This window comes from Coturnix japonica, unplaced genomic scaffold (genome assembly GCF_054131305.1).
Source record: "Coturnix japonica strain WE unplaced genomic scaffold, WE-NBRP24 Scf103, whole genome shotgun sequence".
NCBI lineage: Eukaryota > Metazoa > Chordata > Aves > Galliformes > Phasianidae > Coturnix > Coturnix japonica.
In genome coordinates this window covers 72994-98063 of record NW_028189006.1, presented here as the reverse complement: position 1 = coordinate 98063, position 25070 = coordinate 72994, and the positions used below count along the sequence as shown (strand labels likewise).

Sequence of the window (25070 nt, the reverse complement as noted above, 5' to 3'; positions counted from 1 at the left end):
GGGCAGGATGGAGGGGGCTATGGGGCAGGAAGGTGGGGGGGGGGCTATAGGGCAGCTATGGGGCAGGAAGGCATTGGGTATGGGAGGGGCTATAGGGCTGGAAGGTGTTGGAGGGGCTATGGGGCAGGATGGGGTTCTATGGGGCAGAAAGGTGGGGGGCTATGGGGCAGGATGGGGGGTCTATGGGGCAGAAAGGTGGGGGCCATGGGGCAGGATGAAGACCCCCCCTCCCCCACCATGAATTCAGTCCCCCAGCATCACTCCAAGCCCCCTCGGCTCATGCAACGTTTATTGGCCACGGCGCAATGGGGCACTACAGCAAAGGGGGGGGGACGCAGCAGCAGCTGCCCCCCCTCTATGGGGCTGGCACCATCCTCACCCCATAGAACAGCCCCCGCTGTGGGGCAGCAGGAGGGGCTGAGGTTGGGGGGGGCTCTGCCCACACTGAGGGCCCCCCCCCCCCCAGCCCTCATGGTCCCGATACACAGAGGGGGACCCCAAAGCTTCCAACCCCAAATGGCTGCAAGAATTAAATAGTGGGGGGGTCTATGGGGCAGAGGTTCCTGTACAGGGGGATTTGGGGGGGGGTCGTTGGGGGGGGGGGTCTCAGCGCAAATCCTCCTCCTCCCCCTGGATGGTTTTCTTGATGCGCAGTAACATGGTGGTCAGCCACTGGTCCAGGCGGGAGATGGAGTCGTACTCCTTCACCTTTAGGGACATACAGGGGGGATGTGGGGGGAGATGTGGGGCGGGGGGGAGAGCCCCATATATTCCTAATTGGGGGGGGGGGGTGTTTCAATGTTGGACGTACCGCGTCGGTGTAAGCGTCGACGTTCTGCTCCTCGTGGGCATCCAGCAGCTTCTGGCAAAGGGGGGCAGAAAAAGAGCATCAGCCCCACTGATCTATGGGGCTGCCCCACACTGATCTATGGGGCTGTCCTACTGATCTATAGGGCTGTGCTGCTGATCTATAGGGCTGTCCTATTGATCTATAGGGCTGTCCTGCTGATCTATGGGGCTGTGCTGCTGATCTATAGGGCTGTCCTGCTGATCTACAGGGCTGTCCTGCTGATCTATATGGCTGTCCTGCTGATCTATAGGGCTGTGCTGCTGATCTATGGGGCTGTGCTGCTGATCTATGGGGCTGTGCTGCTGATCTATAGGGCTGTGCTGCTGATCTATGGGATGTCCTGCTGATGTATAGGGCTGTCCTACTGATCTATAGGGCTGTCCTACTGATCTATAGGGCTGTCCTACTGATCTATAGGGCTGTCCTGCTGATCTATAGGGCTGTCCTACTGATCTATAGGGCTGTGCTGCTGATCTATAGGGCTGTCCTACTGATCTATGGGATGTCCTGCTGATCTATGGGGCTGCCCCACACTGATCTATGGGGCTGCCCCACTGCGCCTCCCCCAGGAGGAAAACCCATTCCCCTGGTGCAGGAAACCCCTGAGCTGTGCGTCACTGCTGCTGGCTCCGTCCCATTGCACAGATGGGGGAGCAGCGGGGGGGGGTCGTTGGGGGGGGATGTACCGCCCCCGTCCCCCCCATGGGCTCCTGGCTGCAGCCCCGGCCCCACAGCGGGGGGGGCTCACAAACCTTGAGCAGTTTGCATTCACGGGAGTCCGTGAAGGCGGGGAACATCTCCTCGTATTTCTGCACGGCCAACTGCAGGAGGAAACCACGGGGGGGTCACATGCAAAGACCCCCCCCCAAATCCCCATTAACACCAACCTCGGGCTCCCCCCAACCCCAACCCCAACACTTCCCCCCTCCAGCCCCCCCAATACCCCCCCAACAACCTCAGGCTCCACCCACCCCCTCCCCAACGACCCCCCCACCAAACCCAGGCTCGTCCCCCCCACCCAACGACCCCCCCCCAACAACCTCAGACTCCCCCCCGCCCCCCCCAAAGACCCCAACCCCCCCCCCGACCTTGGCGTTGAGCATGTCGATGCAGAAGTGGCAGAGCGCGGCCTTGAAGAAATACTCCTTGGCGCTGTATTTGAGGAGGGGGCTGTCCATGGCGCTGGTGCCCACCTGGGGGGGACGAGTTAAAGGGTAAATGGTGGGTACAGGGAATGGGGGGGGGTCACAGGCACTGGATATGGGGCAGAGGGACCCCCAGTTATGGGGCAGAGGGACCTAAAGCCATTGATAACCACCACTTATGGGGCAGAGGGACCCCCAGATATGGGGCAGAGGGACCTAAAGCCATTGATAACCACCACTTACAGGGCAGAGGGACCCCCAGTTATGGGGCAGAGGGCTCTAAAACTGCCCATACCCACCACTTATGGGGCAGACGGACCCCCAGCTATGGGGCAGAGGGCCCCAGTCCCCCCACATCCCCACCTGCTCGTAGATCTCCACGGCCTTCTGATACTGCTCCAGCTGCGCCGCGTACGTGGCCACCTTCAGCAGGCATTTATTGGCCGAGCTGTGGGGGGCACAGAGCTCAGCACAGCCCCATAACCGCTATGGGGTTGGGGGGCACAGCCCCATAACTGCTATGGGGTGTGGGGGCACAGCCCCAAACCATTATGGGGTTGGGGGGCACAGACCCATAACCACAATGGGGTTGCATAGGGTTGGGGGGCACAGCCCCAGAACCATTATAGGGCTGGAGGGCACAGCCCCATAACTGCTATGGGGTTGCATGGGGTTGGGGGGCACAGCCCCATAACTGCTATGGGGTTGCATGGGGTTGGGGGGCATAGCCCCATAACTGCTATGGGGTTGCATGGGGTTGGGGGGCACAGCCCCATAACTGCTATGGGGTGTGGGGGCACAGCCCCAAACCATTATGGGGTTGGGAGGCACAGACCCATAACCACAATGGGGTTGCATAGGGTTGGGGGGCACAGCCCCAGAACCATTATAGGGCTGGAGGGCACAGCCCCATAACTGCTATGGGGTTGCATGGGGTTGGGGGGCACAGCCCCATAACCGCTATGGGGTGGTTGGGGGGGGGTTCCACCTTCAGAGGCCTCACCTGTTGGACTCTTCCCCTTTGTAGTAATCCGCTGCCTGCTCATAGTGTGCGATGGCCTGAAGGAGGAGGAGGAGGAGGGGAGGAAGGTTGGGGGGGGGGGTTATGGGGGGGGTTACGGGGGGGGGAGGAAGGAGAAGGTTCCTTAGTGATATTTATACCCATCAAATCCCAGCCCTGGATCTATTTGGGGCTGAACACGGCGCCTGCGCCGCCGTCGCCCCCGCGCATCCGCCGCCATCTGTGTGCACAGGGGGGGGGGGATGGAAAGCGGCTCCCCCTGCCTGGAGAAAAGCTGTTTTCCTGCTATTTCAACCCGTTTGTTAACTCACCTCGGGGGGGGCTGGGTTGGATCGGGGGGAATTGCACTGAAAATGGGTCAGTTTGTGGAGGGGGGGGAGGAAAAGGAGGGAGGGAGGGGAAGGAGTATCTGATACAGGGATGGGAATGTGGCCAGGGATGGATGCTATGGGGTGAATGGATGCTATGGGGTGAATGGATGCTATGGGGTGAATGGATGCTATGGGGTGAATGGATGCCATGGGGTGAATGGATGCTATGGGGTGAATGGATGCTATGGGGTGAATGGACGCTATGGGGTGAATGGATGCTATGGGGTCAATGGACGCTATGGGGTCAATGGATGCCATGGGGTGAATGGACGCTATGGGGTGAATGGACGCTATGGGGTGAATGGATGCTATGGGGTGAATGGACGCTATGGGGTGAATGGATGCTATGGGGTGAATGGATGCTATGGGGTGAATGGATGCTATGGGGTGAATGGATGCCATGGGGTGAATGGATGCTATGGGGTCAATGGACGCCATGGGGTGAATGGACGCCATGGGGTGAATGGACGCTATGGGGTGAATGGATGCCATGGGGTGAATGGACGCTATGGGGTGAATGGACGCCATGGGGTGAATGGACGCTATGGGGTGAATGGACGCCATGGGGTGAATGGATGCTATGGGGTGAATGGACGCCATGGGGTGAATGGATGCCATGGGGTGAATGGATGCTATGGGGTGAATGGATGCCATGGGGTGAATGGATGCCATGGGGTGAATGGACGCTATGGGGTGAATGGATGCCATGGGGTGAATGGACGCCATGGGGTGAATGGATGCCATGGGGTGAATGGACGCTATGGGGTCAATGGATGCTATGGGGTGAATGGACACTATGGGGTGAATGGATGCTATGGGGTGAATGGATGCTATGGGGTGAATGGATGCTATGGGGTCAATGGACGCTATGGGGTCAATGGATGCTATGGGGTCAATGGATGCTATGGGGTGAATGGATGCTATGGGGTGAATGGACGCTATGGGGTCAATGGACGCTATGGGGTCAATGGACGCTATGGGGTGAATGGATGCCATGGGGTGAATGGATGCCATGGGGTGAATGGATGCTATGGGGTGAATGGATGCCATGGGGTGACAGCACAGGGATGGATGCTATGGGGTGAATGGACGCTATGGGGTGAATGGACGCCATGGGGTGAATGGATGCCATGGGGTGAACGGATGCTATGGGGTGAACGGATGCTATGGGGTGAATGGACGCTATGGGGTCAATGGACGCCATGGGATGAATGGATGCTATGGGGTGAATGGACGCCATGGGGTGACAGCACAGGGTTGGAAAGGTCCTAGAAGGCCACAGAACCAAGGAACCCTACACTGGATGGGTTGGGAAGGTCCTTAAAGATCCCAGGACCATGGAAACCTACACTCAGTGTGTTGGGAAGGTCCTTAAAGATCACAGAACCATGGAATCCTACACTAAGTGTGTTGGGAAGGTCCTTAAAGATCACAGACCATGGAATCCTACACTAAGTGTGTTGGGAAGGTCCTGGCAGGTCCCAGCATCACGGGACCCCCCGTGTTGTGATGGGAGGGGCCGCTCACCTTGTCGATATCCACCAACTCGCCCTCGTAGATCTCGGCGATGGAGATGTGGTGTTTGGCTGCGATGGTGAATCGGCCCTGAGGGCACAGAGCCGAGTTCGGTACCGGAACCGGCGGCACCAGAACCCAAAGGGGAAGGGGAACCCTCACCATGTCTGTGTAGATCTCAATGGCCCGGATCAAACAGTTAATGGCCTCTGGGGGAGGAAAAACAGCTTCAGTGTGGGGCAGAAAGGGGTCACGGTCTCAGTACTGACCCTAATAAGGCCCAGAATGGAAGGGGATGGTGTTGTCCATCAAATTAATGGGGGTGTTTCTCTGCTCCACCCCCCGCTGCCCCCACTTTGGGTCCTGGCAGGTCGGTGGTGATGGGGAGGGGGGGGCTGAGCGCCCCACAAGTGCTCAGGGAAGGGAAAGGAGAACAGGACACAGGGCACATGATGGGGATGTGGATCTTCAGGAGATTAAACAAATCCTCCGTGGGATTAACCGTGTTTCCTCTTTGTTATCTGCTCTGAAAATGACCCAAACTGACCCAGGGGGGGTCAATGGTGCCCCCCCAGCACCCCAAGGAACACCCAGCCCCCCCAGGATCCCCATAAGGCACCCAAGACCCCCACAGTATCCCCCACAACCCCCCCACATCCCAAAGAAACCTCATTGCTCTCAGGACATCCTCAGTGCCCCCCCCACCCCAGGACCCCCATGGACCCCCCAGTGCCCCCCCCATCCCCAGTACCCCCCCCCCATTTGTTCTCACCCTGGGGGTCCGCCTTCTTGAAGGCGTTGCCGGCATCCACGAAGTTGGTGGCGGCGTCGTGCTTGCTCTGCAGCTGGAGGTGCAGCTGTGCTGCCTGGCAGAAGGCGTTCCCTGCAGCTGGGGGGGGGCAAGGAGCATTGAGCCCCCTTTCTTTGGGGTCACAGTGTTGGGGATACACAGGGTTCAAAGATGGATGTGTCCCAACACAATGTGTCCCCCCACCAACCCAACCCATGGCCAACCCAACCCATGGCCAACTCAACACGACCCCAACCCAACCCATCATCAACCCAACCCATCACCAATCCATGGCCAACTCAACACGACCCCAACCCAACCCATCATCAACCCAACCCATCACCAATCCAACCCATGGCTAACTCAACACATTGTCAACCCATGGCCAACCCAACCCATGGCCAACCCAACATGACCCCAACCCAACCCATGGCCAACCCAACACGACCCCAACCCAACCTACAGCCAACTCAACCCATCACCAACCCAACCCATGGCCAACCCAACATGACCCCAACCCAACCCATGGCCAACCCAACATGACCCCAACCCAACCCATGGCCAACCCAACATGACCCCAACCCAACCTACAGCCAACTCAACCCATCACCAACCCAACCCATGGCTAACCCAACCTAACACCAACCCAACACAACCCCAACCCAACCCATCACCAACCCAACCTATTGCCAACCCAACCCATCACCAACCCAACCCATCACCAACCCAACCCATGGCCAACTCAACCCATGGCCAATCCAACCCATGGCCAACCTAACCCATGGCTAACCCAACCTAACACCAACCCAACCCATGGCCAACTCAACACGACCCCAACTGAATGTGTCCCCCCCATCCCACCGTGCCACCCCCAACCCAACACATCCCCTTCCATACCAACACGACCCCAACCCAACATGTCCCCAACCCAATCCATCCCAATCCAACATCTCCTCCCCAGCCCTAACAGAACCCAACCCAACCCAATGCATCCCAACACAATGTTCCCCCTCCCCCGACCCCAACCAAACCCAACCCAACATGTCCCAACCCAATCCATCCCAACACGATGTTCCCCCCCCCCACCCCAACCAGACCCAACCCAACGCGTCCCCCTCCGTCCCAACGCGCCCCCAACCCAACACAGAGGGTCTGCTCCACTTTGGGGTGCTTCGTACCACTCCAGTTTTTGGCCATTTTGAACATGTTGGCGGCTCTGGCGTAGATGTCGCATGCTTCCTCAATGCGGGAGGAACCCCTGGAAGGGAGCAGAGGGAAAATGGACGATCCATTGGGAACCCCAACCCCAAGGAGAAGGAATTGGGTCGTGTGGGGCTCCCCACGGTGCTGGGAATCCCAAACCCAGAGGGATGGAACCATGAAATGCAACATGGGGCACCCCACAGCGCTGGGAATGAGATGGGATCTGGGGACCCCAACCCCAATGGGATGGACGCAGGAGATGTGGGGCTCCCCACAGTGCTGAGCATCCCAATGAGATGGGATATGGGATCCCTAACCCCAATGGGATGGAAGCAGGAGATGTGGGGCTCCCCATAGTGCTGAGCATCCCAATGAGATGGGATATGGGATCCCTAACCCCAATGGGATGGAAGCAGGAGATGTGGGGCTCCCCATAGCACTGGGAATCCCAATGAGATCGGATATGGGAACCCTAACCCCAATGGGATGGAAGCAGGAGATGTGGGGCTCCCCATAGTGCTGAGCATCCCAATGAGACGGGATATGGGATCCCCAACCCCAATGGGATGGACACAGAAGATGTGGGGCTCCCCATAGTGCTGAGCATCGCAATGAGACGGGATATGGGATCCCTAACCCCAATGGGATGGAAGCAGATGTGGGGCTCCCCATAGTGCTGAGCATCCCAATGAGACGGGATATGGGATCCCCAACCCCAATGGGATGGACACAGGAGATGTGGGGCTCCCCATAGTGCTGAGCATCCCAATGAGAAGGGACTGTGTCGTGTGGGGCTGGAAATCCCAACCCCAAAGGGACAAAACCTTGAGACGTGGACCCCAGCAGCGCTGTGAGCATCACTGCCCTTCACTAATTACAAACCTAATTACTAATTAGCAGCACCAAAGAGCCCGAGCGCCCCCCCCCGCCTGCTGTCACAGCTCAGCATTATGCAATTCCCCCCCCTCCCTCCTGCTGGAATGGAGCCCCCCCCCCCATCTCCTTCCAGGAGGAAATCGTTTCATTCCCTTCGCCATCTGGAGGGGCCCACGCTCAGGGACGCGGGTGGGAGGGCAGCAAATGCCATTTTTGCCATTTCTTCCCCCTTTTTCCCCACCTCCTCCCCCCCCCCCCCCATAGGAATGCAGCGTCTCCCAATGGATGCATCCCAAAGATCCATGGAAGCCCCCGATTCCTCCCCCCACTGACCCCACAACCACCTGGATCTGCCCCCTGGCCCCATGTTCAACCCTCTGCTGCCCCACATCCTCCCCCCCCCCCCCCCAGGCTCCTAAAAGCTCCTCGTGCCCCCCCAGAACCAACCCCACAACCCAGAACCCTCCTAAAGGTGCCCAGCCCCCCCAGAACAGTTCCCAATACAGCTTTAAGCTCCCCTAAAAGCTCCCAATGCCCCTAAATCCCCTTTTACCCCCCCCAGAAGCTCCCAAGATCCTCCTCAAAAGGTCTCACTGCCCCATTAATCCCCCCAAAAGCCCCATTAATCCCCACAAAAGCCCCATTAACCCCATTAATCTCCCCCCAAAAGCCCCACGGCCCCTATTAACCCCCCCAAAAACCCCATTACCCCCATTAATCCCCCCAAAAGCCACATTACCCCTATTAATCCCCCCCCAAAAGCCCCACTACCCCCATTAATCCTCCCAAAAGCCCCATTAACCCCCCCCCAAAAGCCCCACTATCTCCATTAATCCCCTCAAAAGCCTCATTAACCCCTATTAATCTCCCCAAAAGCCCCACTACGTCTATTAGTCCCCCCCAAAAGCCCCATTACTCCAATTAATCCCCCCCCAAAAGCCCCACTACCCCCATTAATCCCCCCAATAGCTTCCAATGGGCCCCAATAGCCTCCAACGGGCCCCTATAGCCTCCAATAGGCCCCAATAGCCTCCAACAGGACCCTATAGCCTCCAACGGGCCCCAATAGCCTCCAATAGGCCCCAATGGGCCCCAATAGCTTCCAACGGGCCCCAATAGCCTCCAATGGGCCCCAATGGCTTCCAATAGGCCCCAATAGCCTCCAATAGCCTCCAATAGGCCCCAATAGCCTCCAACAGGCCCCAATTACCTCCAATAGCCTCCAATAGGCCCCCACAGCCTCTAACAGACCCCTATAGCCTCCAATAGGCCCCAATAACCTCCAATAGGCCCCAATAGGTTCCAATAGACCCCAATAGCCCCCACAGCCTCTAACAGACCCCTATAGCCTCCAATAGGCCCCAATAGGCCCCAATAGCCTCCAATAACCTCCAATAAGCCCCAATAGCCTCCAATAGGCCCCAATAACCTCCAACAGGCCCCAATAGGCCCCAATAGCCACCAATAGCCTCCAACAGGCCCCAATAGGCCCCTATAGCTTCCAATAGGCCCCAATAGCCTCCAATAGGCCCCAATAGCCTCCAATAGGCCCCAATAGCCTCCAATAGGCCCCACAAGGCCCCAATAACCTCCAATAGGCCCCAACCCCCCTCCCCCCCCAGGCCTTTCCCCTTCACACAGGCCTCACCGCGCCCCCCCCCGAGGCCCCACGTCTCCCCCCCCGGCTCATTCCAGGCCCCCCCCCCGCCCGTTCCCCCCGGACTCACCCGAACAGCCCCGCGAAGAAGGACTGGGAGCCCCGCACCTTCTTGTCGGCCTCGGCCAACAGCTGCCGCGCCTCCTTCTCCTTCCCGGCCTGGTCCATGGCGGCCGCCTTCCGCCTTGACGGGACGTCAACTGAGCGCCCCCCCTGCACGTGATGCGAGGAGACGCGTCCTATTGGTTGGATGGAGGGGGATCACGTGAGGAGAGTAAAGAGAGGAGACAGCGCCCCCACGGGGCTGGGAGGACCGAGTGCATCACCTAGATGACGTCACGTGATGAAGTCATCGCATCGTAATGACGTCATGAGCGAGCCCGCAGCGATGACGTCATCACAAGGCAGGATCTGAGCTCGCAGCAGAGCGCTGCGCGGCTCCCGTTGGGGTTAATGAGGAGGAACCCATTTAGCAGAGCCACCCCTCATTAAGACAACACTGTTAATTGGCTCCGCTCATTAATTAGCTCGGCTCGTTAATTAATTAGCTCCGGGACCGCCTCCTAACCAGGGGGAAGTGCAGACTATGGGGTGGGGGGAACCCAGGGTTATCTATGGGGAGGGGGAACACAGGGTTATCTATGGGGTGGGGGAACCCAGGGTTATCTATGGGGTGGGGGGAACCAGGGTTATCTATGGGGTGGGGGGAACCAGGGTTATCTATGGGGTGGGGGGAACCAGGGTTATCTATGGGGAGGGGGGAACCAGGGTTATCTATGGGGAGGGGGGAACCAGGGTTATCTATGGGGAGGGGGAACACAGGGTTATATATGGGGTGGGGGAACCCAGGGTTTCTGAGGGGGGTCCTGGGGGGACTGGGGGGGGAGGGGGGTCTGAGGGTCATCTGGGAGGGGGGGTACCCAGGGTTATCTATGGGGGGATATGGGGGGAGGGGGGAAACCAGGGTTATCCGGGTGTGGGTCCCGGGGGGATTGGGGGGGGCAGGGGGGTCTGAGGGTCATTTGGGAGGGGGGTACCCAGGGTTATCTATGGGGTGGGGGAATACAGGGTTACCTATGGGGTGGGGGAACCCAGGGTTATCTATGGGGTGGGGGGGAACCAGGGTTATCTATGGGGTGGGGGAATACAGGGTTATCTATGGGGTGGGGGGAACCCAGGGTTATCTATGGGGTGGGGGAATACAGGGTTATCTATGGGGGGGGGTACCCAGGGTTATCTATGGGGTGGGGGATATGAGGGCTCCTCCAGGGCCGGGAGCTGCTGAGGTTCCTCCAGGGCTGTTCCCAAAGCTCTGAGCTCACACGGTGCTGGGGGTGCAGGGTGATCCGGGGGGGCTGCAGGGGGTGCAGGGTGGACCCTCAGGGGGGGAGAGAATCAAACAGCGATGGAGACCATCCCCAAATGCCACCAAAGCTGGGAGCTGTGCCGAGGAAAAACCCCTTCATTCCATTGCAGCCACCCAACCCGGCCAAAAAGCTCCATCCTGAGACGGTATTGATGCAAACGAGCGTTAATTAGTGCAAGGCCAGACACCCGGACGCAGCCCTACGCCAAACAGCAGCGCCCGCCATCGCTTTAATTCAATTGTTTTAATTGCTTTTAAACAACCAGCCACAGCAACACAGAACTGCTGCTGCCCCCAGAACCCAATGCAAAAAGTCTGCTAGAAAATAGGGGAGAAAAGAAGGATTTTGGGTCGGTGAAACTGGGCAGCACAATGGGGAGTCAACAGGCACCTCTCTGCCTGCTGGAACCATCGGCCAGACCCCAACCCAACCCCCCCAGCTCCACCATCACTGAACAACCCCCCCCCCAAACAAACTCTTCCAACGCTTCTCCAAAGCTTTTCCTGCGGCTGCCAAACATCCTCCACAGCGGCTCCGTGCTGGGAGCTGAGAGAGCCCAGGGATCGCGGTGCCCACAAGGAGAGAGAACCCACCTGGGGTTACTCGGGGGGCTCAGCCCCCCAACTGCTGCTCAGGCCCCCCCCCATTGTGGCCTCCTCTCCTTTGAGGGGTTCCAGGGCCCACTGGGCCTGCAGGAGAGGCACGGCGCGGTGCTGCGGCCGATGGCGCTTCATGTGAGCGTTGCGACCTTTGATCTTGTCAAACACCCTGCAAAACAAAATCGGGGGGGTGTTAATTAATTCCTTTCCTCATTAGATGAAGGCCACTAAACATGAGTTCCACCCACGTGGATTAAGACTGAGAGATGCTCAGAGAACTCAGAACTGAGCAGGCCCAGGCTGGGTGCAATGCTGCTCCCAAGGAGGGGTGTAAAGCAGCAGCCCAAAGCAGCGGGGCTGATGCACAGCCCTGCCAATCACACTCAGCACAAGGGAATATGTGATGCTCACAGCCCTACCTCTCACACTCAGCACAAGGGAATATGTGATGCTCACAGCCCTACCTCTCACACTCAGCACAAGGGAATATGTGATGCTCACAGCCCTACCTCTCACACTCAGCACAAAGGAATATGTGATGCTCACAGCCCTACCTCTCACACTCAGCATAAGGAATATGTGATGCTCACAGCCCTACCTCTCACACTCAGTACAAGGGAATATGTGATGCTCACAGCCCTACCTCTCACACTCAGCACAAGGAATATGTGATGCTCACAGCCCTACCTCTCACACCCAGCACAGGGGAATATGTGATGCTCACAGCCCTACCTCTCACACTCAGCACAAGGAATATGTGATGCTCACAGCCCTACCTCTCACACTCAGCACAAGGAATATGTTGTGATGCTCACAGCCCTACCTCTCACACTCAGCACAAAGGAATATGTGATGCTCACAGCCCTACCTCTCACACTCAGCACAAGGAATATGTGATGCTCACAGCCCTACCTCTCACACCCAGCACAGGGGAATATGTGATGCTCACAGCCCTACCTCTCACACTCAGCACAAGGAATATGTGATGCTCACAGCCCTACCTCTCACACTCAGCACAAGGAATATGTGATGCTCACAGCCCTACCTCTCACACTCAGCATAAGGGAACATATGATGCTCACAGCCCTACCTCTCACACTCAGCATAAGGGAATATGTGATGCTCACAGCCCTACCTCTCACACTCAGCATAAGGGAACATATGATGCTCACAGCCCTACCTCTCACACTCAGCACAGGGGAATATGTGATGCTCACAGCCCTACCTCTCACACTCAGCACAAGGAATATGTTGTGATGCTCACAGCCCTACCTCTCACACTCAGCACAAGGAATATGTGATGCTCACAGCCCTACCTCTCACACTCAGCACAAGGGAATATGTGATGCTCACAGCCCTACCTCTCACACTCAGTACAAGGGAATATGTGATGCTCACAGCCCTACCTCTCACACTCAGCACAGGGCAATATGTGATGCTCACAGCCCTACCTCTCACACTCAGCACAAGGGAATATGTGATGCTCACAGCCCTACCTCTCACACTCAGTACAAGGAATATGTGATGCTCACAGCCCTACCTCTCACACTCAGCACAAGGAATATGTGATGCTCACAGCCCTACCTCTCACACTCAGCACAGGGCAATATGTGATGCTCACAGCCCTACCTCTCACACCCAGCACAGGGGAATATGTGATGCTCACAGCCCTACCTCTCACACTCAGCACAAGGAATATGTGATGCTCACAGCCCTACCTCTCACACTCAGCACAAGGAATATGTGATGCTCACAGCCCTACCTCTCACACTCAGCATAAGGGAACATATGATGCTCACAGCCCTACCTCTCACACTCAGCATAAGGGAATATGTGATGCTCACAGCCCTACCTCTCACACTCAGCATAAGGGAACATATGATGCTCACAGCCCTACCTCTCACACTCAGCACAGGGGAATATGTGATGCTCACAGCCCTACCTCTCACACTCAGCACAAGGAATATGTGATGCTCACAGCCCTACCTCTCACACTCAGCACAAGGGAATATGTGATGCTCACAGCCCTACCTCTCACACTCAGTACAAGGGAATATGTGATGCTCACAGCCCTACCTCTCACACTCAGTACAAGGAATATGTGATGCTCACAGCCCTACCTCTCACACTCAGCACAAGGAATATGTGATGCTCACAGCCCTACCTCTCACACTCAGCACAGGGCAATATGTGATGCTCACAGCCCTACCTCTCACACTCAGTACAAGGGAATATGTGATGCTCACAGCCCTACCTCTCACACTCAGCACAGGGCAATATGTGATGCTCACAGCCCTACCTCTCACACCCAGCACAGGGGAATATGTGATGCTCACAGCCCTACCTCTCACACTCAGCATAAGGGAACATATGATGCTCACAGCCCTACCTCTCACACTCAGCACAAAGGAATATGTGATGCTCACAGCCCTACCTCTCACACTCAGCACAAGGAATATGTGATGCTCACAGCCCTACCTCTCACAGTCAGTACAAGGGAATATGTGATGCTCACAGCCCTACCTCTCACACTCAGCACAGGGCAATATGTGATGCTCACAGCCCTACCTCTCACACTCAGTACAAGGGAATATGTGATGCTCACAGCCCTACCTCTCACACTCAGTACAAGGGAATATGTGATGCTCACAGCCCTACCTCTCACACTCAGCACAAGGAATATGTGATGCTCACAGCCCTACCTCTCACACTCAGCACAAGGAATATGTGATGCTCACAGCCCTACCTCTCACACTCAGCATAAGGGATATGTGATGCTCACAGCCCTACCTCTCACACTCAGCACAGGGCAATATGTGATGCTCACAGCCCTACCTCTCACACTCAGCACAAGGGAACACGTTGTGATGCTCCACGGCGCCAGGAGCTCGGCCGGGGCTGCAGGAGGGGCTGCCTGCGCTGGGGGATGTTTTCCTGCAGCTCTTCTTGCTGCTCTCCTTGGGCAGAAGGCAGTGCCTCTTCTTGGGGGGGCAGAGGGGCTGCAGGTCAGACAGCACAGGTTAGTTCTGTGCCTGCTGAGGGGCAGCGGGTGGGCAAAAGAAAGGAGAAGCCCACCATGCGTGTGCTCACATCAAGCTTAAGAGCAGAGCTTTGCTCCAAAGACGCTGCAGGAGCTCAGCAAAACAACGCAGCAGTTTTCTACCTTTTCCTCGGCCTCCTCGGCCTCACTGTTTTCCCTCTTGGCCTTTCTGTCCACGTTCTGAGCTCGGCTGTGCTCAAACTTGATGATCTTTTTCCAGATGTAATAATACTCGACGCACTGGGACACGTTCTTTGTCTGGACCTGAGCGGGAGGAACAGCAGTGATCCCTATAGGAAACAGCAAGGAAAGCCCCGACTCTCCCCTGCTAACGGCACCCCAAGGCCGGGTGCAGCCCCAGCCCCTCAGCCTGAGGGTTTCACCTTCTTCTGGATCAGGTAGAAATCCTTTTTGTGGGCATGGAAGGCGTTTTTGAAGAGCTGCCTCTCCACGGGCGTCCACACATCGGAGCCTGGTGGACAAAGAGCGGCACACGCAGCTCTGCAGTGTGACATGGGGACGGCTCGGGGCGCTCTGACTGCTCACACCTCTGCACCTTCCCCCCTGGGCTGTTTGTAAGGCAGCTCTGAGCTCGTTACCTGTGTAGCGGTAATTAGCCAGAGGATGGGACTGGGATTTGTGCGGCCAGCCGAACAGCAGCAGCTCCAGAGCGTCCTGTAGGTGGAGGAGAAGAGCTTCAGATGGCAGGAGAAGCAGGAGTGGGAAGCTCTGTGCTGCTGCAGCGCCCTCCAGTGCAGGGGATGGATCTGAGCTCCATCCCAACCCTAAAACTACCCCTAACCCTAACCTTAACCCTAACCCTAATCCTAACCCTCACCCTAGCCTTAGCCCTAACCCTAACCCACCACAACCTCAGCCCAAAGGGCTCCTCATTTCCAGCTGCTCGTGGGCCCACCTGAGCCTGCACTCTCAGCTCACACCTTGAAGGATTAATTGCGGTGCTGTTAATTAGGGCCCAGCAGCAGCTCCTTACCACCACGTTGCCCCGTGCTTCATGCAGGCAATGCAGCGCCAGCTCCAGGTTGGTTCCCCCGCCCGGCATGACGCTGGAGCACGCCATGTTCAGCAGCTCCATCACTGCGAGGCAATGGAAACCCATCAGCTCCCACAGGTACCAACAAAGAGAACTGAGGGGCACCGCTGTGGGGTCCCACCAAGCCACCCCCCTCCTGCAGCCCCTCTTGGGGGGCACAGCCAACCCCGTCCTGCAGCTCCAGCCCCCCAACCCCGACAGAACAGAGCACAGAGGACCAAGGCAGAAGATTGGGGTGTGCAGAAAGCTGCAGTAAAAGCCTTTATAACCATAGGACCTCCGAGGTCCTGAAGGTAAAGGGTGAAGCCACCTCTGTCCTGCGTTTCCTCGTTGGTTGCGATGTCTCCCCATGGCTTCCACACCAAGGCCGCCTGCTCAGCGCTTCCTAAGCGTGATCTGTCCTGGAGGGTCGGGATCTCGGCCTGAAAGCGGCTCCCAACGTTAATGTGGCTGAGGGAGATAAAGGGGGAGGGGGTGAGAAGGGTGAGCTGGAGGGGATGCATCCAAAGACAGAGAGAAAAGGGGACATTCTGAGCTGCAGAGCGGGGAATGGGGCAGGGGAAGAAGGGGAGCCACACTCAGGGTGTGTTTCCCAATGGTTTCCCATTGGCCTGCACTGTAACTCACGGCTCAATGCTGATTTTGGTGCCGTCCTTCATGAGGCACATCCCGAAGTCCTGATCCATGCGGTCTGAAAGGGGTGGAAACCAGCAAGGTCGGGAAACCAGCTGCCAGGGCTTCGTTTCTATTCCCACTGCAGCACAAGGCTCCTCTCCTGCAGTTCCCTCATCCCAGGGAATGCCCAGGAGCCACCCACCATCAGCCAGGCCGGCGAGCCGAGCAGGGGCCAAACAGTCCCTGATTAACTCAGATATTGCCTTTCACTCCTCAAAACCCCATGTGTCCTACAGCCCACAACAGGGACCAATAGCTGGAGCTCCCATCTGAAAGCCCTTCACAAAGCTGTGCCCAGAGCTGTGCCCAGCAGGGTGGGTTCTCAGCACGCTGTGGCCTCCAAAGCCCTACGGGAGAAGCTGCCAGACCCAGCACTGCCCCTTACCCAGCACTGCCCCTTACCCAGCACACTGCCCCTTACCCAGCACTGCCCCTTACCCAGCACACTGCCCCTTACCCAGCACTGCCCTTACCCAGCACTGCCCTTACCCAGCACTGCCCCTTACCCAGCACTGCCCCTTACCCAGCACACTGCCCCTTACCCAGCACTGCCCCTTACCCAGCACTGCCCCTTACCCTGCACTGCCCCTTACCCAGCACACTGCCCCTTACCCAGCACTGCCCCTTACCCAGCACTGCCCCTTACCCAGCACTGCCCCTTACCCAGCACTGCCCCATACCCAGCACTGCCCCTTACCCAGCACTGCCCCTTACCCAGCACACTGCCCCTAACCCAGCACTGCCCCTTACCCAGCACTGCCCCTTACCCAGCACTGCCCCTTACCCAGCACTGCCCCTTACCCAGCGCTGCCCCTTACCCAGCGCTGCCCCTTACCCAGCACACTGCCCCTTACCCAGCCCTGCCCCTTACCCAGCACTGCCCCTTACCCAGCACACTGCCCCTTACCCAGCACTGCCCCTTACCCAGCACTGCCCCTTACCCAGCACTGCCCCTTACCCAGCACTGCCCCTTACCCAGCACTGCCCCTTACCCAGCACTGCCCCTTACCCAGCACTGCCCCTTACCCAGCACACTGCCCCTTACCCAGCACTGCCCCTTACCCAGCACTGCCCCTTACCCAGCACACTGCCCCTTACCCAGCACAGCCCCTTACCCAGCACACTGCCCCTTACCCAGCACTGCCCCTTACCCAGCACTGCCCCTTACCCAGCACTGCCCCTTACCCAGCACACTGCCCAGGAGCCGACAAGGCTCAGCTGCAGTGGATGAGCAGACAGCGTTGAAGTAGAGCCCCGAGCCCTCGCGGATGGGGCTGAGCATGGGTGGGGGGGTGTAGGGCGAGCACTGCAGCAGGTCCCGCAGCAGCCGGTCCATCAGCAGCACCGGGGAGCGCAGGTTGCTCCGGTAGCAGCCCCCAGGGACCGGCTGCACCTCGGGGGGCGTTAGGGGGGGGATGAAGAGGGGCTTGGGGAGAATCTGCCGCTTCCTCTTCTTGGGCTGCGAGCTGAGCCGCGGGCTCTTCCCATCCTGGCTCTCCTTGGGGGTCACCTGGACAAAGGATTCCAAACAGGGTCCTGTTTGCTCATAGGAAAGCGGCACCACGAGGAGCTGCAGGTGTCAGAGGAAGCAGGGTGGCACTGCAGGGCTCCACCTGGTGCTGCTCTGCTCCAGCACCTCATGCCCAGCACCAAAGCAAAGACCTGGTGCTCACACACTCATCCCAACCCCGCTGGGAACATCGACCCTGGGCCAAAAACCCAATTGTGAAACCTCCACATTCCTTACGCTGGCTGGAGGAGCCCCGAGTTTAGCTGGGGAGTATTGGTAATGGTTGGACTAGATGATCTTCTAGGTCTTTTCCAACCTTGATAATTCTGTGATTGTGAGTTATTTCACTTGGTGCATTGTACCACCCCATTGATGATCCTGCATCACCCCATATCCTCACCCGCCTCCAATTAATCACCTTTACAAGCTTATCGTTACACTAATGACCATCAGATCCCTCAGTTTAGTGTTATTTCAGCACCATTTGGGAAGCAAAAAGGGAGCTCGGCAACAAGAGCAAAGCCCACAATGCAGCTCTCACCCACCTCACCCCCAGGCAGCACCGGCACCGAGACAGGGATGAGCAGAGCAGCTCCGGCCTCGCAGGGCTCCTCCTGCAGCTCCGGCCTCGCAGCGGATCCATCCTCTGCAGCACGGCCCTGAGCAGCACAGAGAGACCCAGCGGTCACACAGCACTTTGGGGGGGGTCCTGGACCTCAATAAGGCTCCACCCCCACCTTTGTGCCCCACATTTGCTTTGTGAGCACCCCAGCCCCTCCGCTTTCCCTTCACCTGCGGCTCCTCTCTCCTCTGGGGCAGCAGCCATTGCTCGTCACGGAAGCACATGTGGCTGTCCAGGCCCTTCTGGGTGTAGAACACCTGCTGGCAGTTCTTGCATAGGAAAACGCCGTCGCAGTCGCTGCTGTTGGTGGGAGCTGCGCTGCTCTTCACACTAAGGGAAACGTGGAGATAAAGGGGAGAAAATCAGCCCCGTTCTCTTTAGAAAAGGAACATCTGGCTCATTGGTGTGATTAGCACAGCCCTGCGTCTCCCCTATTAAAGCTGGAGCAGAGTGGAGCCTCTTGGGCTCATTTGGCCACACACTGCATACAACTGAGGCAGAACCGAGGTTCTTATGGTTCCCATTTACAGCCCTGTTCATCAGCACAACACAAACCGAACCAGATGAGGAGGCCTCGTTACTTGGAGCTCAGCGCAGCCGCTCACCTGGCAGCCGACACACCGTCCTCCTGCACCGAGCCTGGGAAGCTGCAGACGTTTCCCCCCTGGGGGTGAAGAAACAAGAATCAGAACGAGGTGTCACCACCCCAACGCTGTCACTGCATCTCCCAACACTCGTCAACCAACACCCTCCCAGCTCACACAACCAACACTGAACCCCCCCATTCCCAGCTGTACAATGCAGACATGCAACCAGGCCGCCATCCCCCCCAGCACCAACACCAGGACGGTGCTGCCCATAGAGCAGGGCTCCCCCTTCTCCCCCCGCTGCTCTCACACACCTGCACGCGCTGTAGGACGCTCATCCCGCACTGCTGCCGTGGTGCAAAGGAGTCCATGGCCACTTGGCTGGGGGACGCTGTGCCCGCCAGCCCCGCCGCCAGCTTCTCCCTGCGTGCAGCGGGCACCCGCCACGACCTGCTTGCGCCCGCGCCGCCAGCTCTGCTCCTATCCCCCTTGCTGGAGGCAGCCTTGTTGTGCAGCCCATCCGTCACCGCGCCGCTCTCGTGCTCTCGAGCACAAGGAGACGAATCCTTCGGCCCTTTGGGGGTCAGCACGTGGGACAGGGCGTGCTGGGAGGCGGCCAGTACCTGCAGGAGGTTCTGCCTCCCCGGCTCCGTGCAGGCAGATCTCAGCTGCCCAGCACCGCCCAGCACCGCCTGCTGCTCCACCACGCTCTGCCACAGCTGTGTGCTGTCCTCAGGGCGGCCCAGCAGCACCTCCTCCACTCCGCAGCTCAACACAGGGAAAGGAGAAGCGTCTGGGTACTGAGAGAGGAAGGAGCAGGACAGGGGAGCTTCCCTTCCAGCAGGGCTGGCTTTGAGCGTGAAGCAGGAGCTGCTCCTCTGGGTGCTGACCCATGGGTGGGAGCTGACGGCCGCCTGCTGCGCTCTGAGCAACGCCAAGCACGGCATGGCACCGGGCTCAGCGGGCAGCCCTGGGGGCTCCAACAGAGCAGGGCTGGGGGCCACGCTGCCATTCAGCTCAATGCCAGTGGTGGTGGTGGAGCCGGCCGGGTAGCTCTCTGCTGTGCCGCCGTCCTCCACCAGGCTGCAGGATGAACAGCCTGAACCCTGCGGGCACCGCGGGGGCTGCAGCTCACAGCGTCGCTCCGGGCACTGCCAGCCTTTCCTTTTCCTGCTGCTGTGGGGCAAAGGAACATGGATATGCAAATGGGAAACAAAAGCGCTCTGCACCCAGTGCAGTCCCAGCACCCAAAGCATAGAACCCCCGGCACCCAAAGCATAGAGCCTGCACCCATAGAGCCTGCACCCAAAGCACAGAGCCTGCACCCAAAGCATAGAGCCTGCACCCATAGAGCCTGCACCCAAGGCACAGAGCCTGCACCCAAAGCATAGAGCCTGCACCCAAAGCATAGAGCCTGCACCCATAGAGCCTGCACCCAAGGCACAGAGCCCGCACCCAAAGCATAGAACCTGCACCCAAAGCATAGAGCCTGCACCCATAGAGCCTGCACCCAAGGCACAGAGCCTGCACCCAAAGCATAGAGCCTGCACCCAAGGCACAGAGCCTGCACCCAAAGCATAGAGCCTGCACCCATAGAGCCTGCACCCAAAGCACAGCCCCAGGAGGGCAAACAAGATCCCACAGCAGCCACAGACGCACCCCAAGCACCCGCCATGCCCCACATACGGCTGCTGGGGCTGCTGGCTGTCAGTCGGGCTGCGGCTGGTCCCACAACAACCACAAGGCAGAGGAGAACTGGGAGGGGACAACTGGCTCTGAGCGGCTGCAGGGTCAGCGCTGGGCACCACTGGAAGGCACAGCCCTGGGCAGAGGGAGGAAGGGACAGTGTGAGGTTATCAGCACAGCCCTGCCTTTGTAGCCTCATTAGTAATTTATTAATAAGGTGGTTGTCTGAGGACCCGGGGTGTGTGGAGGTTGGAAGGTTTGGATCTGTGTGCAGGTGGTTGGAGGACTCCATGGTCCAAGTGGGGATGCACGGAGGACCCAAATCTGTGGGGTTTGGAGGACATTGGGGTGGTTGGAGGACTCCAGGGTCCACATAGGGATGCATGGAGGACCCAAATCTGTGGGGTTTGGAGGACTCTGGGGTAGTTGGAGGACTCCAAGGTCTACATAAGGATGAATGGAGGACCCAAATCCGTGGGGTTTGGAGGACTCTGGGGTGGTTGGAGGACTCCAAGGTCTACATAGGGATGAATGGAGGACCCAAATCTGTGGGGTTTGGAGGACTGTGGGTCTGTAGGGTTTGGAGGACTCCATGGTCCAAGTGGGGATGCATGGAGGACCCAAATCTGTGGGGTTTGAAGGATCCCACAGCTACATTAATCTGCCCATCAACGCCCCCATGTCCCACGTTCCTTCATTAACATAAGTGTCAATTAGTGGATCTCCATTAATTGCTCCCCCCACCCATTAAGCTGCTGACTGACCCCCCCTATGCTCACCGTGCTGCACCTCACCGTCCCATTCCCTGTCTGGGCACAGGGACAACACGCTCAGCCCATCCTCCAGTGCAACACCAGCCAGATCTGGGGGGGCTGCACCATCCGGGGGGGCCGCAGCCGCAGCCTGCAGGCTGAGCTCAGGGCTGGGGCTCTCGGTGAAGCCCAGCAGTTGGATCTCCAGGCTCACGGAGCTCTCGTCTCCAAATGGGAACTGCTCCATGGCGGCAGCAGGGGGGGAGAAACCACCTGAGATACACAGGGAAAATGGAGTGAGCAAAGAGCTGAGGGGCTCCACAATGAAACCCCGCAGCAGAGAAAGGGCTGAAACTGCCCCCTGTGGTGGGGAGGGGGATCCACTCTCAGCCCCATAGAAAGCTACAGCTGCCCCACGGTGGGGGCTCTCCCTGAGGGCAATAACGCTCCCAGAGTCACGTAAGGGCAATTCCCCAATTTCAGGGCTGAATTTGGGGGGCAGGACGATCTCCTTGAGTTAAAGCAACATAAGGAGGCACAGTGCCCCCTCCAGAGCCATGATATGGGGGTGAAGGGGCTGTACCTGAGGTAACCATTGCACTCAATTGCACATAAAGTTATTAACACCCCCAATCTGGACCTATAATGGGGTGAAGGGGCTCTACCTGTGGTAACTACTGCATTCAATCCCACATAAAGCTGTGAACCCCCCCATCCGGACCTATAATGGGGGTGAATGGGCCCTCCCTGAGGTAACCATTGCACTCAATATCACATAAAGCTATTAACACTCCCAATATGGACCTATAATGGGGGTGAATGGGCCCTCCCTGAGGTAACCATTGCACTCAGTCCCACATAAAGCTATTAACACCCCCAATCTGGACCTATAATGGGGGTTAAGGGGCTCTACCTGAGGTAACTACTGCACTCAATCCCACATTAAGCTATGAACCCCCCCAATATGGACCTATAATGGGGGTGAAGGGGCTCTCCCTGAGGTAACCATTGCACTCAATACCACATAAAACTATGAATCCCCCCAATATGGACCTATAATGAGGGTGAAGGGGCTCTACCTGAGGTAACCATTGCACTCAATACCACATAAAGCTATTAACACCCCCAATATGGACCTATAATGGGGGTGAAGGGGCTCTACCTGAGGTAACCATTGCACTCAATACCACATAAAGCTATGAACACCCCCAATATGGACCTATAATGGGGGTGAAGGGGCTCTACCTGAGGTAACCATTGCACTCAATCCCACATTAAGCTATTAACACCCCCCAACCCAGACCTATAATGGGGGTGAAGGGGCCCTCCCTGAGGTAAGCCCTGCAGCCAGTCTCACATCAGGCCTCACATCCCCCCCAACCCAAAGCCATAATGGGGGAGGAACAAACACCCCCCCCCCTTCCAGGCCGACATTTGAGGCTTCAATCTCCCCCCTGAGGTAAATCCTGCCCTAAATCCCACATAAACCCCCCCCCATCCCCACACAAGGCCGCGTTCACCCCTCCCTGAGGTAAAGCTCCATCCCGATCGCACTTAACACCGCTCCCACCCCGCTCCGCTGCTACACCCGGGGCCGAACGGAGCCGTGTGGGTACATGGGGACCCTCCCGGCCCCCACACACCGTCACCCCGTCACGGAACCCACACGAACAACCGGGAGGAGGCGAACAACAATGGCGGCGCTGCGCCTCCTCGCCGCGTGCCCGCCGCACTGCGCATGCGCGCGGGAGAGGCGCGCCTCGCGGCGAGGCGACGCGCATGCGCGTAGGGACGGAGCGCCTCGCGCCCTCGCCGTCACGTGACGGGGGGAGCTCTTTGGCGGGAAGAACGGGATGAGGGAGGGGAGGCGGCGGCGCCATCTTGGATCGGGGTCGGAATGGGGGGGATGGGGTTCTTCGTTATGGGAAGGGATATGGAGGGGATTTTCTATGGGGTTTCTGTGAGGAGTTCTCTGAGGGGGTCTCTGGGGTTGAATGTGTGACAGTGACCCTCCGTGAGGGGATCTGAGGGGGATTCTGTGAGGGGAACCTCTGTGAGGGGGCAGAAAGGATGGATGAGAACCCCAATATGGGGGTCCTGATGGATGGAGCCCAATATGGGGGTCGTGATGGATGAGAAACCCAATATGGGGGTCCTGATGGATGGGAACCCCAATATGGGGGTCGTGATGGATGGGAACCCCAATACGGGGGTCCTGATAGATGGGAACCCCAATATGGGGTCTTGATGGATGGAGCCCAATATGGGGGTCGTGATGGATGAGAACCCCAATATGGGGGTCCTGATGGATGGGAACTCCAATATGGGGTCGTGATGGATGGGAACCCCAATATGGGGGTCCTGATGGATGATAACCCCAATATGGGGGTCCTGATGGATGGAGCCCAATATGGGGTTGTGATGGATGGAGCCCAATATGGGGGTCCTGATGGATGGGAACCCCAATATGGGGGTCCCAATGGGTGAGAAACCCACCGTGAGCCAGCAGGGTGCTCTTCCAGCTTGGGAGCTGGTGGGAAGGGTCCAAAGGGGGCCATAAAGATGGTCAGGGGGCTGCAGCACCTCCTATATGGGGACAGGCTGAGGGAGATGGGCTTGTTCAGCATAAAGAAGGTTATGGGGTGACCCCATTGCAGCCTAAAGCACCTGAAGGGAACCCTATAACCAGGAGGGGGGTCAGCTCATTGGGAGGGGAGATAAGAGCAGGATGAGGGAGATGGTTTGGGGTTGAAAGGGGCAGATTGAGGTTGGATGGCAGGGGGAAGTTCTTTAATGTGAGAGTGGGGAGGTTGTGAGTGATAGAGGTGGTGGATGCCCCGTCCATCGATGGAGCTGCTCAAGGCAAGATTGGATGAGACCCTGGGCAACATGATGGAGTCAATGGGGCAGGTTGGTGGCACTGCCAGGCAGGGGTTGGAGCTCCATCGCCCTCCATCTCCATCACCCTTCATCATCCTTCAGCTCCATCGTCCTCCAGCTCCATCGTCCATCTCCGTTGTCCTTCAGCTCCATCCTCTGGCTCCATCATCCTTCATCTCCATCGCCCTTTGGCTCCATCGTCCTTCAGCTCCATCCCTCAGCTCCATCATCCTTCATCTCCATCGCCCTTCAGCTCCGTCGTCCTCTGGCTCCATAGCCCTCCAGCTCCATTGCCCTCCACGTCCCATCCATCCCATCTCATTGATGCTATGGGCAGCGCTGATCCCAGCCAGCAGCTCCAGGTAAGGAAACGGGCATTTCTCAGCCCTTCCTTTAATTACCGTCACCCATTAATTACCGTCACCCCGTTAATTACCGTCAGGCTGCGTTACGTGCCCGTGATCCCGGCTGACACAGCACTGTCATGTCAGCACGCCCCAAACCAGCCTCGTTCGGTGTCGCTGTGTCGGTGCTATTTTAGGCCGGGGCCGTTTATTTTTTAACGTTTTCGCTGTTTTTTATCGCCGTTCTCCCGGGATCCCATAGAACCACACACGGGAACGGCCCGTTTCGCGCCGGCGCCCCCGGCGGAATCCCGCGCGCCGCCCCATCCCTCGTGGCCCCGCCCCTTTCCCCGTGGCCCCGCCCCCTCGTCCAATCCAGCCAATCGCGCGCTGTAAACACGGCTCTAAGCCACGCCTCCTCCTCGCAGGCCACGCCCCCCGACGCGCCAATGGCCGCCGGCGCCGCCGAGCCGGGCGCAGCGCGAGGACCCCGCGGCGGGGCGGGGCTGCCCGATGCGCTGCCTGT

The 25070-nt window shown here is 58.2% G+C and overlaps 3 protein-coding genes across 4 annotated transcripts; 1 reads left to right on the top strand and 2 right to left on the bottom strand.

Annotated features, from left to right (window-relative positions):
- Positions 1 to 272: 272 nt before the first annotated feature.
- LOC146751287 (alpha-soluble NSF attachment protein-like) lies at positions 273 to 9630 on the bottom strand. 2 transcript variants are annotated; one of them, XM_085534874.1, is made up of 11 exons: positions 9499 to 9630; positions 6871 to 6950; positions 5675 to 5791; positions 5065 to 5111; positions 4915 to 4992; positions 2999 to 3054; positions 2359 to 2443; positions 1939 to 2043; positions 1603 to 1671; positions 812 to 862; positions 273 to 708 (listed from the first exon to the last, which is right to left on the bottom strand). In XM_085534874.1, the coding sequence occupies exons 1-11, from the start codon at positions 9594 to 9596 to the stop codon at positions 607 to 609; spliced, it is 888 nt and encodes a 295-aa protein (XP_085391000.1). In that variant the 5' UTR covers positions 9597 to 9630; the 3' UTR covers positions 273 to 606. The 2 variants fall into 2 exon arrangements, with proteins under 2 accessions (XP_085391000.1, XP_085391001.1); XM_085534875.1 differs by lacking the exon at positions 1603 to 1671.
- Positions 3370 to 4799, top strand: LOC146751288 (uncharacterized). The gene is made up of 2 exons (XM_085534876.1): positions 3370 to 3377; positions 3435 to 4799. Exons 1-2 carry the CDS (start codon positions 3370 to 3372, stop codon positions 4657 to 4659), a joined length of 1233 nt encoding a protein of 410 aa, XP_085391002.1. The 3' UTR covers positions 4660 to 4799.
- Positions 9631 to 11023: 1393 nt separating the features above from the next.
- Positions 11024 to 23039, bottom strand: LOC146751286 (zinc finger protein 541-like). The gene is made up of 16 exons (XM_085534903.1): positions 22964 to 23039; positions 21348 to 21593; positions 20569 to 20704; positions 19197 to 20058; positions 18901 to 18959; positions 18466 to 18625; positions 18219 to 18332; positions 17349 to 17673; positions 16116 to 16179; positions 15799 to 15938; positions 15429 to 15532; positions 15034 to 15109; positions 14818 to 14906; positions 14558 to 14698; positions 14230 to 14393; positions 11024 to 11563 (listed from the first exon to the last, which is right to left on the bottom strand). Exons 2-16 carry the CDS (start codon positions 21565 to 21567, stop codon positions 11395 to 11397), a joined length of 2823 nt encoding a protein of 940 aa, XP_085391029.1. The 5' UTR covers positions 21568 to 21593; positions 22964 to 23039; the 3' UTR covers positions 11024 to 11394.
- Positions 23040 to 25070: the final 2031 nt, after the last annotated feature.

What these genes read in the sequence shown, in the direction of transcription:
- LOC146751287 (XM_085534874.1), bottom strand. Translation starts at nt 9,596, where the DNA reads ATGGACCAGGCCGGGAAGGAGAAGGAGGCGCGGCAGCTGTTGGCCGAG. An exon ending in AATGGCCAAAAACTGGAGTG is followed by an intron (nt 5,792 to 6,870) that starts GTACGAAGCACC and finishes GCCCCCCCCCAG; the next exon opens with CTGCAGGGAACGCCTTCTGC. An exon ending in GTGAATGCAAACTGCTCAAG is followed by an intron (nt 863 to 1,602) that starts GTTTGTGAGCCC and finishes CCCCTTTGCCAG; the next exon opens with AAGCTGCTGGATGCCCACGA.
- LOC146751286 (XM_085534903.1), bottom strand. Translation starts at nt 21,567, where the DNA reads ATGGAGCAGTTCCCATTTGGAGACGAGAGCTCCGTGAGCCTGGAGATC. An exon ending in AGAGGAGAGAGGAGCCGCAG is followed by an intron (nt 18,333 to 18,465) that starts GTGAAGGGAAAG and finishes TGTGCTGCTCAG; the next exon opens with GGCCGTGCTGCAGAGGATGG. An exon ending in ACCAAAATCAGCATTGAGCC is followed by an intron (nt 15,939 to 16,115) that starts GTGAGTTACAGT and finishes TATCTCCCTCAG; the next exon opens with CCACATTAACGTTGGGAGCC.